Source organism: Anguilla rostrata, chromosome 14 (assembly GCF_018555375.3).
Source record: "Anguilla rostrata isolate EN2019 chromosome 14, ASM1855537v3, whole genome shotgun sequence".
NCBI lineage: Eukaryota > Metazoa > Chordata > Actinopteri > Anguilliformes > Anguillidae > Anguilla > Anguilla rostrata.
The window spans coordinates 15,091,236-15,108,794 of record NC_057946.1 but is presented as its reverse complement, the minus strand read 5'-3'; the positions used below and the strand labels follow the sequence as shown (position 1 = coordinate 15,108,794).

Genomic DNA, 17,559 nt, shown 5'->3' with positions numbered 1-17,559 from the left:
ATAAACAATGTTTATGGGATATCTAATCATTATGATCGACATGTAGCTCTTGCCACATTTCCACATACTTGTTGGATGTTTGATTCAATTGTATTAAGTAGAAGACATCATGCCACTTCATTCTACTCGTCAGCAGTAGCTACTGCTCACAGTGTGTAGTATACTAGCATTATAGTTGTCTCAGTCTCAGTCTGCTAGATGTGGAGTTAAACAGCTGAGATTTTTGAAGGGTAAATCCTCAGTCTACAGCAAAATAAATAACAAATTCAACTGAGCAGGACGCAGACCAGAAATACCTTCCGTTGAGCTCATTAGTAAGTTTGTGCACCATGTTCACTCAAACCTGCCCTATATACTGAAAACCCAGTAGACACTGGCCTCTGTTGACATATTTGTGAAAACTACTCACCACAGACCCTCTCTCCAAAGAACATGTAAACAGACAGTGAGTAGAATGAGCAAGTGACAGAGTGTGGTCAGTTTCAAGAAACCATTGCAAGTAGCCTATTATAAATGCAAGAAGCACTTCCTACAATCCACTTACCTCTATATTAAATGCAATTTAAAAGGTTTATTTTAGGTTTATCTCCCAGATGTAATCTATTTGTATCCACAGAACGTGCACAAAAAATCACCGTAAATTGCATGCTGTAGCCTACTACTTTAACAGCGCTTCTCGACCTACCAGTTGGTTGATGACCGGGGATTTAGAATGTCCTCTTTCGCTGTGAGCAGTGACAGGCTGTAGGTGTCCAGATTAATTGCTTTCATTTCGACTTTCCAGTTGTTTTTACTTCAGTCCAGTTTGTGTCCTCCTGTGTCTGTCTATACCTGCAAAGAATAACGCACACGCTTTCAGGTAAAAATGATAGCTTATGTTTATATAGCGAACTTAAAGCGATGGTGTTCAGTTTCAGTGTAATATCCCTCCAAGGGAGCAGTGCTAAGTCTGAAGGTGCACTGCTGCACACTTGAAGAAAGTTTTGAAAGAGCCTCTGTGCCCAAAAGCCCCACCTCCTGTAAAAGGAGGCAAACGCAGTTGAAATCACTAGCTATTGTAACGACAGTTTGTCCATCGTCTGTACCCAGGACGATGTAGATACAACAATATAAGAATAAACAGGGGCAATTACTTTAACAGTACGCGATGTAGCAAACTCACTGAATATGTGCGAATGAAGACCCTTGTTTGATGACTGTGCTCGTCATTTGACAATTAGAATCTCCGATCCTGGCGCCGTCTTCTCTGAATAGCATTGCGGATCTAAACGCCGGCTTTTGTAACCAGAGTATTTCTTTCGTGCAAAATGTAATAACATCGTCTACACCCTCCCCAACGGCATGCTCTTTAAAGGCACTAAACAAAAAATTCACTATCCGTCACATGTAATAGCCTATAAGGTACAGTCAGCTTTGTATTGTATTTGTTGTATAAAATAATAACTGCACTGATCTATAGTCTTACGTACGCATGGAGCGTATAATAGTGCAGTATTGTCTTGGAATTACACCGAAAGCTTGTTTTACGGTATTTACCCACTGCATTCAGAAAAAAAAAAAAAAAAACAGCGCTCCCCGTGAAGGGAAATCTGGAATTTCAGAGAGGTCCGTATTGGACTGGAATGAGTCTATTGTAACTGCATGTGCGTCAGATAAGTAGACAGTGGCACTGGTTCTCTGTTAGGGGTAATAGTAGTAATTTACACTCCACACTCCCACATGCAGCCCTGAGAAGTCCTTTGAAAGGGATGGTAATACCTGCAGAACTGTGGCCTCTTGCACATGCAAAGAGAGAAATATATAACATCTAATTCAGTGGACCTAAAAGACCCAGATATGAGAACTGTCTCCCAATTAGGAAGTAAATGCTGGCTGAAGGAACACATTGCAACACATGGTCTGACATCCCCAAATTACATTGTACTTTTCACTGGCTACAGAACAACTAGCCCTTAGTGCACTGCCAGCCCCAGGTCCAGATTGTACTGTAGGCTACTATCTGATTATTGCTGGCCTGGTATTTCAGCCACTGGTCAAGGGAACTAGCCACCCAGTCACAGGAAAAGCAATGGCACATTCTTCTTATGATGTTTAGAAGTCTTCTCTTATCTCCAGTAAGAATTGGTCATATTCTTTTGATGATGACTCAGCTGTTTCCTATGGCTGTTTTGTGATGTGCATGATTAAATTATTCGATCCTCTCCTGTCTATTCCCAGTAGGGGGTAGGGGTGTGCTCAGCCCACCAGCTCAGTGTCAACAGCAGGACTCCTGCCACTGTCCTCAATGTAGGTCTTCCAATAATAAAAATGTGATGTGTCAGTGCTAAACACTCCTCACTGCCTTGTAATACATTCATGTGTCACAGCTCCCTATCTCCCTAGCCCTTCCCAGTGTACTAGGACCCCTGTCTTTCAGGATAGGCTGCAGTCAATCTGTTCCAGGCCCCCCATGTTGGGAGCTGTACTCTCATGCAAGCTCCAGACCATTAAGGGGGCTATTCGGCTCAGGACTAAGGAAAGGAAAGTCCCTGACAGGAAGTCGGGTATAGCCCAGGTCTGTCTATTAAAAGAACAATGGCCCCGGGCCACTAGTGCATCCATACGGATCTTCTTCTGGATTAGAGGCAGTCTGCAGTTTGTTCAGGCAACCAGTCATGGTGAGAGAGACAGGGAGAAGGGAATTTAAAAGGGGCAATTCCTGCTGTCCTTCTGACTTCCTGTCATTAGGGGAAAATGAGCAAGCATCATAAATATACTGTACTAACCGATAACTTCCTGTAATTAGTTTGTACTCCTTTTCCCAGTTCTAGATAAGAATAGCTGATGGGGAATTATTCTTTTCTCCAGAGAGCTCTGGTGATTCTGAATGTGCTCTATATTTGCTCCTTTCGTTGCCTAACAATCTCTCTCCATGTTGACTGAGAACTTTAGAATTGTAAAGTGAAAGTTGTCGGAAGATGTGTAAAGAAGTCTCATGTGACGCCTGCTTGTACTGATATTGCTGTTTTAGCACCCAACTGGCTAAAGTAATTAGTAAACAACATAGTGGACAACATTTTGTGACATCTTAAATGAATGTCACATGCTCACATCAACAGTGGGCCTGACCAGAACAAGCTTAGAAGAGGTTTTTTTTTTATTTCTTTTTTTTATACCATGACAAAAGTAAGACAGCGTCCATGGATGTCCATGAAGATGAGGAAACTTGCGGGCGTGGCACTCTGCTCCTCAGCATAGGGAAATCCTGAGATTGGGACTATACAGTCTTTCCTTACAGTCTCTCTCACATCAATGTACTGGATCATGCCTCATGTAGGATTTTATGTGAAGAATTATTTCTTTAAACAGGTTACAGTACATATGCAAAGTCCACTATGCAACTCTGCCTCTAGCCATTCAAAGTCAGAAATGCCGCTACTCTCAGCTGACTTCAACCCCTTTAGTTGCTATCCATATTTATTAACATAAATGCCTCCAGTCTCATTGTCTAGAATAGAATCCTGACTATGCAAGTGATGACTTCTACTCATGTTCACTCTGGACGGCACAGCATTGGCCACAGTGAAGCCCGGGAAGGGCAGGTTTTAGTTGGCAGTGTAGCCCTGCGCCATTGCACAAGATTGACTCCTCTGTTTGATCGGGCACTTGCTGCGTAGTGCATTCCTCCTGTGCAATGACAGGACAGCTCAGCTGCTGGACTGCAGTGAAGTGTGAGAGTGAAGTGTGGCTGCCTGCATGTGTTTCAGATAAGCTCACCAATGTGTCCTCTGCCAAGGGAAAAGGAAAAAAGTATATAATTATAAAGGCTATAATTTAAAAAAATGCCTTATTTCCATCACAATATTCATGAGAAAAAAATAATGGACTAGCAGATACTCACTACAGACACCTACACTGTAGGTCTCCCAAGAAAGTGAAATGCTGGTCTATCAGCGATGCAAAGCAACACTACATAATTGTTCAATTGGCCACTAATAAAGTCAATTTAATGAGTGGGTCATGCAGATTTTCAGAGTGTTATCACAGCAGTCTGACACAGTATTCACAAGTCACATTAGTCAACGAGGCACCATCACCGATAGATGGAGAGTGACAGTCACCATGACTGGGGATTCGCATGGGCACCACAGAAACAAGTGGTGACGGTGAAGTATTTATCAGGTTCATGCCTTACAGTATGATCACAGAGAATGACAGCCCTTTCCCCTTGCACACTTCACAGGCTATACAGAGGACGTCTCCTGTTTGTAGAAGGCTCCCCAGGATGTGGCGGAGACACTCTGTCTCATACAGTACGCAGTGGAGGGATAGAGATACATGCTCTTCCAGAAATAAGTGCTTTTTGGGACAAGCCCAGTGTTTGCACATCTAAACAAACATGGGCATAGTGAAAGAGAGGTTTATTTTGTCTTTCAGTCAACCCTTCCTGGTTGCACATGGTGTCAGTCCCCACATTTAGAGTGTGTCTATTTATCATTGTTAAAGAGTCTGGCCCAGAGGGGACAGTGACATGGCTCTGTATACTAGCTTTGTCTCAAGTGCATCAGCCACAGCACATCACCCACAGCCAACCCAATGACAAAACCACGGTGCCAGGAACCTAATTCACTGCGCTTGTGCCTTCTAATCCGTTCTCCCCAAACAGGGGAATGATGTCATCTGAACCGGCGCCACATTCACCAACCAGTTTTGCTTCACTGATCCTGCTTTGGTCCATCCCCCAGAGAGTTTATCTTCCAGCATTCCACAGGGCAAAGCTGAGGCTGCACTCGCCGAGCAGAACTGACCCCTGAAATAGAGACATCCGCTCACTGGCTCTGTCAGCGGGATGTGAGAGGGGCTGCTGCTCTGGCATTATGTCCCCCGGCCAGACAGGGATGAGCTAAGAGATGGGAACATGAAGCTGGGAACCTCAGAGCTGCTGTGTGGTGTGTGTGTGTGTGTGTGCGCGCGTTCGTGTGTGTGTGCATGCTGCATACGTGTGTGTGAGTGCGTGCATGTGCATTTGCTGTGTACCTCCACTACTTCCCAGAGCCCTTCTCAGATCCCTTACCTCTTCACAGCCTCACAAGCTCACATTCCCATAATTCCCCCTCTAATTATAACTGAACGCAGCAGAACAAAAGAACAAAGACTCATTATTGATCTGTGTAATAGATTCCTCAAAGCTCTGGAAAGTGCAAGCTTGTGCCTTGAATAAATAAACAGTATAAGTAAGAAATGTGAACCTCTGCACCCAAATAGATGTCTAGTCTTTAGAAGCCCCAGAGGTAATTGAGTCCTGGGGATAGACAAAATAAAAATTTTGTGATACAGAAAGAGCTACAGAAAAGAAGGAGAGAGTAAAGGCTAGTAGGCAGAACCTCTAAGTGATGGGATGTTAAAGAGAGAGTGGGGAGTGAGGGATAGTAAATTAGTTTTAGAGAGCGAGAGAGAGAGCAGGTCATGCAGCAGCTGGGCATATAGAGACCTTGAACAGAGACAGAGGAGCAGGGGCATTAGAGACACACAGATAATAAGCTGGAATAAAGAAGCTAACCAGGAACAAAAGCAGCCACAAGAAGATAAAAATACAGTGGTTAAACAATGGTTTTCAGTTACAATTTTCACATAGCTGTTGGCAGAACAGGGCAATAATGAGAACTTTAACTCATGAAAACTTTCAAATAATTTGATGGTATCAATTTGTGAATCACTAGGGAAAATGTCCCAAAATTTGGTGTATTTTAAAAGATCAAATATCAGCACAACACTAACCTGGCACAAGCTTTACTAAATTAGCATTGTGTCATTTTGCGGATAATCTTATTTACAAAGACTTACTGTACAAAATGCATGCAATAAGGTTACTCATAGAGCAGCAATGGTACCAAGTTATTAGTGTTGCAGCTAATACTCTTCATCTTAATGCTAACCTAACCTATGCTAACTTCTCTTTAGTTGCAGTATCATATTTGGTGCAAGAGGACGTTCAAGGATACAATGCTTTAAGCTACAGGAGCTTAGGTCTCACTGGGAGCGCGAATCAATAATAATTATGAATAATGATGATATAAAAGTGCAGTACAATACTATTCAGAGATTGCATTTAGGGTGTGAACCAGGATCAAGGATTGAAAATATCTGCTGCAAGAAACGATAGGAAACTGATGTGCAACCATAGCCTTGGGCTGGAAACGTCCTTCTCAAGTGACAGACAGTAGCACCTCATTCAGATATGTTTCTCCAAAACTTAGATGTCATTTGTGACTGATTAACTGTTGGTAATTTGAACTCTCAGCTGGTTTGGCAACTCATAAAACGAATAACATCACCGTTAGGGCTGCAATCAGAGATCAAAGACACCTGTGGATGCACTAGTTGAGTCTGTGTGGTTGTGGCAGAAAAACTCATAAAACCCATTATTACTGACAGTCATTTTACAGGAAAGAGAAACAAAGTCTCTTTTAATAGCTTGGGTTGATTGGGTTTGATTGCTGTCCTTCAAAGAAGTCAAAGCAACTCTGATTGTATCTTCCCCTTGCCTGTGCTGTGGTGCTGGCAAAAATGGTGCAGAAAAGACACACTCAAACTCATTCAAATGCACAGTCTGGTTGCCATGGTGAAATACGCTTCTCCACTCCAGAACAGCGTCCCCCTTCCCTCCTCTCTACTACCTGTCTTGTGGAATTTAATTAGAGCCAGGGCCTCTAACTCTCTGCCCAAATTCACCCTGTACGACTGGAAACTGTGTGTCTGGTGAAACCAGAATGGAGTGTTGGGTCTCTCATTGGCAAGAATCCTCACTGCTGTTTCTCTTATTCACAGAAGTTAATCAGAACATAGAACTAAGCCATGGTGAACTGTGAAAGTAATTAAAAAAATTATATTATTATATGTTAATCATAAATAGTGCAAAGGAACAAAGATCAGAATCATTTCCATAAAAAATATTGAAATATTTCAAAACATCATATTCTGGAGACGTGTAGCTGTAAAGGTTTCGCTTGCATACAATTATATATTTTAAGTGGGGCAGGTACTCATTGAGCTTATTTTATTTATTACTTACGCCATGAGTACATTAAAAAAAATTACAATCTTAAGGAAATACTATAATACATATAGCAAATAAACCTACTTGAGTCACATAACACAATATTATTTATCTACACATTATCAACTGTGGCAGTCGGTCCGCCTGAGAGGCAGATTGATCTCTACTGCACCGGCTGGTGGTGAAAGCACACGCACCTGGACTGCGTTGGCTAATCAGCCCAGGTGCTTAAAGTTGTGCTGCTCTCCACAGTTCGGGACCGAGACCGGGAGCTAACACAGAGAGCGAAGTTATGATTTTCGGTTCGTTTCGTTTCGTTTTTGTTTGAGCACTAAAGACCAAGAAAGGAATCCTCAGCTGAAAAGTTGGAGGAGCTGGACCTGGCCGGGAAGGCGGGTCAGCTACAGAGCAGGCTCTGTCTTGCTTTCTTTTGTCTTTGCTATTTTAGCTTATTGTTTTAGTTTGTTTTTTCCCGGAATCCGTGAAGGGGAAGGGTGAAGTGGTCCTTTTATTTTATTCCGTGTTTGTGTGCGCGCACTCTCTCTCTCCATGCGACAGTGTTCCCCGGTACGGTCCCATCTCCCTGCCCGGTGTGTCACGTTTGGCGTGTGACATCAACTTATTTAAAATATTTGAAATTTATCAAATAATATAGAAGGTAGGAATAAACCATAGACACTACTGCAGATTGCGACTCGCTTTTGCACATGCTGCAAACCTGTCTAAAGATCATTATACTGCTTTTCAAGTGAGTAAAGTCTACTGTCCCTGAGTAAATTTGAGTAAATTTCAGGCTAGCAGAATTTGATGCAACAGTATTATACAACTGCATTAAGTTCGTCTCTTGGCTGGAACCAACACATGGCTTCACACTGCGAGAATCTCAACATTTTTATTTATTGCATTATTTCAATGCCTGTTTTTATATTCTTTCCAACAGAGAGAAGTAAAATTAAATATTCTCTGGAAGACCTCTCTTTCCTCTATCCAGGGGAGGTTGGTCAGCCAAATATAAGGGAATCAGATAACTTATCTTTGAAAGTGATAATGCTTCTGGAGCTGCTTCTCTTGATTAGCAGCTGTGTTAGTGAGGATTACCCATCGGACACGGATTTCTTTTTATAGAATTGTGTTGTGTCTGCAATACCTTGTACGGCATTCATTAAATCATTGGTTTATCTAAGAGACCAGGGACAGGATTTAATCAATATTTATATTGATGTTAATTTTTAATATCATTAAGCTTAACATCAATTTACGATTAAAGCGTTTATTTTTCAATGAAAGCAGATTACCGAGTTCATTTGGGCACCTGTTATTGATCAAATGGATCTGTCGTTGTTTCTATGAATTGCCTTTTTTCAGTGATGGGGCATAATGTTAAAAACCATGCTGAACGGCAATAAGCATGAGGAACAGGTGTAAAAATGTACTGATCGTGGTAGTTATGACCATTGTAATGTCTATACAAAATCAAATGGGTCACAACATAAATATTATTTACCTGTACGAGCTGCCCCACCTAAAAAAGCAGTGTTTCATGAGCAGAATGTTACAGCATGATTTGAAGCAATGTGAAGCCCATTCTCGGAGATTAAAGTCTTTTGGCTCCATCTACTGGATTGTTCCAGATAGCTGTGATACACACACACAGCATATTTTTTAAATACATAGAATAGACTGGAATTCATTCAAATTGGACCTTGGGAGGGTGTTTCAATTATATGTTCTTATCCATGCTCTTGTTGAGAAATTAGCGTTCAACAGTGTAACAATAATATTTGAAGCACAATAGAACAAACAAGCTTAGGTCAAAGACTTCAGCAAAGTTTTAATAAAGTCAAAACATCAAAATACTGAGACTGCAATATGTTCTCTTTTTTCATAATTTCATTTTTTTTTGTGTGCAAATCACAGTGGTTCAAAAATATTACAAAGAACATGTTTTACTTTGAAAAGTTTTTTTTCCCCAAAAGCAGCAAAACATTCTTTAAGAAAGCCCTTAAATGTTTTTTTTTTTTTTTTCCCTCTGGTTTCAGATTTACAGTTTTTTAAATCTCATACTCTCCTGAACAAAACAATCAATACAAAAAGTAAGGGAATAAAAGTGCTTACATATGTAAAAGTCACATGAGATCAGGACAGAAACAAACCCCTTCTGTCTCTCTCAGCCCTGCTGCCAACCAGTTGCAGCCGTGAGACACTAAGACACCATAGTCTAAACAACAATTCCCTGCAGTTCAAGAGAATTGTGCTACAGTTACTATGAAATGGTCTCACTTCTGAGTTTCCTAATCAGAAGGCATGACTGCTTTTTCAATCACATTTTCATAAAGAGCAATAAGGCCATCCTTACTCTGAGGTGAACCAATTAAAGCCTCATTCTGTTATGATTATCAGTGTATAAATTTATCACATTAGCAGAGGAGACCCAGGTCTAAGAGTGAGAAGGCAGCTGATTAAACTGCAAAATAACAATTGTATGGTTCTGAATGTCTTTGAAAGCAAATGCAAAGTGAGCTATATGAATCTGATATACAGTATCTATATATCTCATGAAAAGCATATTGTGGTATTAATGGTGAAGTACTTCTTGCTTAAATAAATATATTCAAAAGAAATCCATAGTAAGCTCTGAAGTCAGTGACAGTGGTAAAAACCAAACTGTATACAGTCACAAGAAATATTAACTATAAAGGACCAACAGGACATATAATTAACTGAACACTAATACCATTTATAATAACACTAACAGTTCATGTATGATGTAGTGAACAGTAAACTACTGTATAAATATTCTCCTATAAAAGGGGTGGTGTGTACACCATTCTACATTTCCAAACTGACAATATGTGGAAAGCCCGTACTTGAAATATGATTTATGTGAATATCAGGTATCATTTAAACAGAAAAGCATATTAGGGATCAGAAATTATTATTATTGCTTCTATTGAAACAGAAAATTTAAACACCAGTAGAAAGACAACTGAAAAACTGATCAGTATGGAAGAAGCATGGCGCTTTCAATATAATAGTTTTTTTGCACTAAACTGAAAGCAACTAGAAGTAGAATTGATAGGAACTGAATTGTCAAAGATTTGAATTGCGGGAAGTAACTTAAATGCAGACTGAATCTGAGGAACTGGCTGGTGACAGATCATGGCTGGCTTCCAATGTGGGCACTGTACTTTATGAATAGGAAGGCAGCCATGACCCCAGACACCCAAAGCAGTCCAAGTTCACAGGATAGACAGCTGCAAGACAGCGTCACTCAGCCATGCAAACTGATGCTAACCAGACCAAAGTCACTGCTACTGGTGTTGGACTGACACAAGACGCGATGGCTAGCTACTGGTCTGTGCGCCTGCGATCAGTCTTGAGTGTTTGTTTGTTGGAGGCCCACCTCACCCTAGCACCTGAGACTCAAAGGCAGTGGCACTTGGAAACTCCCCTAAATTGTGGGTCGTGGGGACGACACAGAGACAGGCAACAGTGTGAGAGAAGGCACAGGAAACGGCAGGGGTGACACACGAGAGACACGTGCATTAGCGCTCGGACACAGCGCTGCAACAGGGGGGCCAAGGTCTCCATTTACATCATAAGGACACGAGAAAACACCATAGACCACATTGATTCTTACTCTGGAGCACAATCCAAAAACCAAAAACAATCTTATATCACTGCATGCTACTTTAAATCCAAAGGCAGCCTTCTCAGATGCCTTGAGTATTACTTATGAATAAAGCCTCCACCATAACTCACAGGGTAAATGTGTTAATGCTCTGTGTTAAAATATGCTTTGCTTTTATCTCTCGTTTTTACTTCCAGATTCAAAGAATGGAGGAATGACAGACATTATTTTAAATATCAATATATAAGTTTACGCCATTTGTGCACTAAAGTGCTTCACACTATGTCTGAAAAAAGCATTTGGAACCTAATCTCTGGAAGACAAATGGTGAAAATGTGAAGCAAAGAACAGGACAGGTGTAGTGGTTAAGAGATACCATCACCTACAAAGGTGAAGGGGCCTAAAACCCCAATCCCTATCTCCACCCAAGTTCTAACACATGACCACATGGCCATATACACTGATGTTTGAGTTATGTCACGCTATCCAGTTGTGCACTCCAGGTTCACACCACAATATAAAACATCCAATTGAATCTAAAGCCACTCCATGTTTTTTATCACCAGTGGATATGGAGCCTGCCCCAAGACATCCTACACACACAACAACTGCAAGCTATCACAGCTCCATGTCCACTCTAAACACTCCACCATCCCAACCAATAAAAAATGACATCTCCAGGTCTTAATGACAAAAGCAGTGAGAGTCTACATTGTACCGCACATCAGGGAAACAGCGAGCATGTCCTCCTTGCTATCTAGTTTATAGAAAAATCATCCCCACAAAACAATATCTTATCTCAGACTAGGAGAATTAGTGCTACATGCCACACCTGTACACAGAAAATACACAACAATTATATAGTCATAAAACATTCTGTTAATAACCCTGTATAGCTGTTGAAAAAAAAAAAATTAAAAATTTAATTGGGCTTAAAAAATTCACTTTTTTTGGCAAGTGTCAGGGTGTCAGAATGACGCAGAGCTGGGCCACACATTCACATGTAAAAGTGTATCCACAAGCAGCCATGGCACTGGTCCACAGAGGGACAGCACTGCGTTTCAGTCTGCTATGAATGTGGGTGGAGGAAAAACCCAGTGCAACACTTTGCCTCAGCTGTAAATGCTGGCATTCCCACAGGAAGTCCATTAAGTGAACTTCCTGCGCTTCTGATATATAACACACCCAAAGCTCAGAAATCCAAGACGCACTACAATCTGTCATCTTACCACCACACCACTCATTAAAGCTGGTTGGAAACAACTAAACTATGGACAAATGTAGGAGCAGGGAAAGGGAAATTTGGATATTATAAAGTTTTTTTTTCTTTTTCTTTTTCACATTCAGGTCCTAAGCCAATTAAGTGGCACCCTTGGTAGAATTTATACAGCATATCTTGTCACATTGATCCTACCTTTCCCAACTTTCAGACATTCACTAATATTATGAAAAAGATCAATAATTTTACATAAGACGGTGCAAGCACAAAAATCTGCTCAGTATTGGACAACAGGTTTTAAATGAGCAATCCAGGGCTTCATATGATGCATTTTAAAGATTAAATAATAAAAAGGCAAAGCAATTTGTAGAGGAAGCAAAAAAAAAAAAAAAAAAGAAGCCCAACATTCCATTGGGTTCATTTCAGGGCATATAACACATTTTGTTTTTTTTTTTCCATGAAATTTTGTAGTTTTCAGTCTCTTTGTGCCACATACTACCTTTAAGATTTGTACTAAGACTTGTATAATCACAAGAATCATCAAGAAATGTCTTACCCAATGTATATCTCTGCATTTCCCTTTGCTGAACTTCACAATGTTAACACTGTTGATACCAGGACTAACCACAATGTGTAACACATTACCAAAGAGGTGTCGTCCACCCAGTTTCACCGAGACGCATATTTTAATGGAGATTTTTAAAGCCTGCCAGGTCCTGAGGGGAATACCCGGTGGACACATTTTAAGGACTTACTATACAGAGCTGAGCACCTTCCCTCAACCTCCACACATACCTGCTCATTAGATACCATTACTCCAAATGCACAAACCCTGTGGTCCTTTAAACCCTCCCCAAAAGTGTAATGATTCCTGACAAACAAATACTTTTCAACATTCAAGCAGATGATCCTAAGCTGGAATCCTGCACATGTTGGCATAAGGGTGAGGATATTAAAGCATATGTGATGTGCCCTTATACTCTTGTCAAATTACGAGTCGGCAAGGTGAACTTTAATTCAAGAACATGGGCTAAAACTAACATTTCCTTAGTTACCTGTAAAACTGCCCACATTATGGTGCATTACATGTGGTTAATGAGTGTACAATGAAAATAATAAAACAAACAAAAAAAACTGGAAAAAAACCATTTGTGGTGAATATAAATTTTCCACTGTGCTAAATCTGATTATAACAGACTGGTGAAAAAAATTACAAATTAGAGTTTAGTTCAACAGAGGCTAACACAACACTCCCAAGCTATAAAACACATGGATGAAGCAGAAGGCATTAGTATAATGCAAATATAGATGGTTAATGGAGATGTCCACAGCACATCAAAACACTGTCTCCGAAAAACACAACTGTGTCTTTTTACAACACTGAGCACCATTATATTATGAGTAACAGTGTAACTCCCCATGGAAAGGCAACTGTGTTAGCCCTCCGTATATAGCTTTATATTTTAATACTACAACAACGGTGGTTAAGGAATTTATCTCCTCTTGTTGCCTCCCCGCTTCCCTCTCTGTGCCTGGCGGGGCAGGCAGAGTAGTGGAGAGGAAGAGGAAATGGAGAACTCGCATTGTGCTTCATTAAAAAAGAGTCTTCACAGCTTTATTTTTGGGTATGATAAAAAAAAAAATCCTGAAAAAAGCAGATAAAAAGTCATTAGAATCAACCAGCATACGAGCTAGCCAGGATGGACGAGCTGTTGGAACCGTTACTCTGTGCTGTGGCAGCAGATCTCCTCATCCACAGCTGGCAAAAAAACTTTACAACAATCAAGTCAAGGAAGAGAATATTATCTGAGAAGGCAGACAGCTCTTGGGAGAGATGTTTCTTCACTCCAGAGGTGATATTTTCTCATGGGTGAAACTGTCAAAGGAGCGGAGGCAGACAGGAAATAGGGTGGGGTATGGTTTAAATGAAGACAGTGCACCAACCTCCTTTTTATACTTTTTCACCTCCATGCACCTATCTGGCAAGTACGCACAGAGCCCTTAGATACAAGCCTACTGTTCACTTTGTTGAACGCTGTTCCATGAGACTGTCATAGAGGTTGAATAAGCATTAGCCCTCTACCAACAAACTTTTAGTATGTTAACACTGGCTCATATTTTTGAATCTACTACTGGATTTCCTCATGAGTGAGCTGCTGTGACTTCATTTGTCCCCCTCAGTCACTGGTTAGGGTTAGGGTGAACCTTGTGAGTCAGAAATGGTCCTGAATTCTTCACCACACGCTTTTGCATCCGAGTAAACAGTGAGACGCTGCTGTGGGGAAACTGTTGGGGAAGGGGCTTGAAAAATGAAAAATAAAGGGATAAGGTGAACAAAAATTAACTGTGAGAAAATTCCCTAAAAAATCGCAAATTCCAAAAGGTCCATAGTTTTGACACAACCAAAAACAATAAAAATCTGTTTTCATTTTTCTTTGCTCAGTTTTTTAAATCCCTGCCGACATTTTTGTTTGAAAGTAGAAAAGTTTCGAATTTAAGATGTTCTTGTTTCCAATTAGTTCTGTGTCCTTAATACTTCAGATAAAATCAAGCCAACTCCAGCACTGAATTATCCACCTTGCACCCTCAGCCCCAGCCCCAATGCTGAAGTGGCCCTTGGCTCTGGCACTGTCTCAAGGCTTCTATAATACAGTATGGAAGAAAGAGCCCAGAGTGCAGTTTCCTGCGGTCAACCAGATTCCCTCCATCAGGCAGGGCACATCTTCCCCAGAGAGCCTGAAGCAGGAGACAGGAGGAGCTCCTGTGGGCTCTGGTGTGGCTGGCGGGGAGAGGGAGGGGTCGGGGCCAGGAGGGGATCTCGGGCGGAGCCTCAGGAGACATGGGGAGCAGAGGAAGACGAGTGTCTCCAGAAACACCAGCCTCTCTTGGTGTGCTGCTTACGAAGGAGCTCCTCCTCTCGCTCCCGCTCCTTCTGGGAGCGCAGGTACCGGTCCTCCTCCTTTAGGAACCAGACAGGGGGCCAGCGGTGCTTCTCAAAGTGCTTTTGGTTCTCTGTGGGGAGCAAAGAAGTACAAAAAAAACAACAAAAAAACAGCTTATCTTAACTTATAAAAATGACAAAATTTGTCTTGGTTACCAAAGACAATGACACAATGCAGACGTCACAAACACAGGAAATGACATGCTTGTCAATTCCAATGCCAAAGATTCAGGATGTGGGGTGTACCTGGGGCCATGGCCTTCATTTCTTTTGGGAACTTGCGACAGATACTGTTGTAGCTGGTGCAGATGTGGTGCAGACACCATGCAGAAAGCTGCTTGGCATTGTGGAACTGGGGACACAGAGAAACACATAAATACAGAACACGCAGGACAATGATGACTATTAAAAAGAGAAGTGCTCCTGTGAGGACATAATTGAAATTGTCACCTGACTTGAGTAACCTAAACTTTAGAAAGGAATTTGTGCTTTTGAGAGGCTTCCATGGCTTGAACTAAAACTTTAAAATATGAGAGTGACAGGCTGGCATAATTGATATGATTGATATTTTTACATTGTTGGGGGACTTTGCTTAATTCTCTCCTTAGAAATCAAATCAAAATCTGCAAAAAGAAAATCCAAAAGTATAGCCAAATATTACAAGAGAAATGGTCTAATGCTCACACTTTAAACAAAGTGTTACTCTTGAGTTATGTCACAGTTAGCCTAACATCCAAAATAAGCATGTTTTATGTCAGCCCTTATAAATTTTAGCCATTAGCCAGGTCACTTGGTGGTTATGTCACATTTGGCATAATATGTTGCATAAAAATGTGTCATGACACCCTTTATGAATCAAGACATTTGGTTATGTATGATTTATGAAGCCATTATGTAATGTTTAAGAAGGCCTTTATGAGAACAATTGTATCTGTATAAATTGTATAATATAGTTTCATATAATATAGTTCATTTAAAATAATTTATATCTATAAAATTGCGTCCACCTACAGGATCTCTACCCCTATACAAACAGTGAAACAAACAAACAGAAAAAACAAATGATTACACTAACAGACAAACCAGATACAGAGAAGTAATTTACCAAAAAACACCCCTAAAGACAATGAAGACCAATAGATATGCAATTACATGCACACAGACAAAATACAAGGTGAATGCCACATATATCATCTTTTAATATAGTAGTAGTATTTCTCAGTGCAAACCTCCAGCAAGGAATAACAAACTCCCCTCACATGAATGTGCACAGCAAATGTCTTGCCAATCCAGTGATTACTTTTCAACATATGCTTGGCCTGATGGTGGCACTTGAGTAAAGATCATGGGATCAGCAAAATCAATAGGTTTCTTTCTCTGGGAAGCATAAATGCGCACAGAATATTTTATGGCTATCCAACCATTAGGAGATATGTCAATCACAGATGGAAAGTTTGGGTTCATGGTGGAAGTGGAACTAGAGGAAAGGTCATGGGTACACCCAAATCAATAGGTGTCTTCCTCTAGGGAACATGAATGTACACAGCAAATCCCATGGTAATCCGGCCATTACTTTTGCAGATATGTCTGTCATGGACAGATGAACAAACAGACGGACAGATGTCCTTGTCGGAGGTAATAATAAATGTCATCATCATTTGATTATAATGCATTATCAGGAAAAAGCAATTAGCACAATTATGGAAAAACTGCAAGGCCACCAGGCCTTGTCCAACCACACAGAAAATCATCACTCATGTGTTTGTTAAGCCTCACCTGAGCCATCTCCAGGTATATTAGCACCTGTCCATCAATGTCCACGCCCTTCATGGTCGACTGCAGCAGCTCCTCTACTGCATACTGCTCTGTGAGGGAGAGAAGCACAGACCCAATCAAACATTACCAGCCAAAGCATAATTCAACATCATGCCTCCAAGTTTATTCCCAATCTACTTCTACTGCCCCCTGGTGGCCAGTCTGCAGCACTCACCTGTGAAGGCAACAAGGCGGGGTAGGCAGAGGCGGTTGGCCAGCACGATGAGGTCAATGGGCTGCAGGTCTGGGCAGGGCGTCAGTGAGCCGCAGTACAGGTACTCCAGCACTGCTCGCATACAGGCACTACTGGTGTTGGGGATGGACACCTGGACAAGAAACAGAGAGATGGCTTCATTAAAACAAGAAAAGTTTCCTGCTATTTCCAAGCGCATTTCCTCTTTGGGATAATCCTCCATGAGTTTTTTCAGACTTTTTCAACACCAACATGTTTCCGAGGCCACTTGATTAACAATAAACATTCTGTAATAATTTAGTCATCTCACTTAGCCACTCGCTTACTACAGAAGAATACAGTCTCATTCAGGAAAGGCTGGTGAGGGTACAAAATTTGCTGGAATGCAGCAGAACAACACCTGATTCACCTGATGAACTCATTACGACCTTCAAACAAGACCTTGATTAATTGCATAGGGTGAATTAGTGCTGAGCTGCCACAAAACTGACTCTCCGGATAGGTTTGAATAGCCCTGGTTAAGAGATGCATACCCTTGCATCAACATGCTCTTCGATTGTTCCTTAATCATATATTTGGTCCTACTCTTTTGACTGTTTACCACTGATTACAGAAATTAGAAGTGCCTACAATGACATCTTGAGGACAGATAGGCTAAATGTTTCCCAGGTCACATGTTCAAGAAAAAAGGACTAATAGCCCTAATTTTGAATCAATGCAAAAA

At 41.0% G+C, this 17,559-nt stretch overlaps 2 protein-coding genes across 6 annotated transcripts in view; both read right to left on the bottom strand.

Moving 5' to 3' along the window:
- Positions 1–1,505, bottom strand: part of LOC135239270 (drebrin-like) — a 30,941-nt gene extending 29,436 nt beyond the window's left edge. For 2 of the 3 annotated variants that reach the window (XM_064307819.1, XM_064307818.1), the window contains exon 1: positions 686–994. In XM_064307819.1, coding sequence (XP_064163889.1) covers positions 686–771 — 86 coding nt within the window. In that variant the 5' untranslated portion in view covers positions 772–994. Of the gene's footprint in view, positions 1–685; positions 995–1,162 lie in introns of those variants that run through there. The other variant, XM_064307820.1, reaches the window with a different exon arrangement.
- Positions 1,506–8,847: 7,342 nt separating this feature from the next.
- LOC135238982 (rho-related BTB domain-containing protein 2-like) overlaps positions 8,848–17,559 on the bottom strand; it is a 35,071-nt gene continuing 26,359 nt past the window's right edge. For all 3 annotated transcript variants that reach the window (XM_064307247.1, XM_064307246.1, XM_064307245.1), the window contains 4 exons: positions 16,818–16,968; positions 16,604–16,692; positions 15,074–15,179; positions 8,848–14,898 (listed from right to left, as the gene is read on the bottom strand). In XM_064307247.1, the coding sequence (XP_064163317.1) occupies positions 14,717–14,898; positions 15,074–15,179; positions 16,604–16,692; positions 16,818–16,968 (528 nt within the window). In that variant the 3' untranslated portion in view covers positions 8,848–14,716. The remainder of the gene's footprint in view (positions 14,899–15,073; positions 15,180–16,603; positions 16,693–16,817; positions 16,969–17,559) is intronic.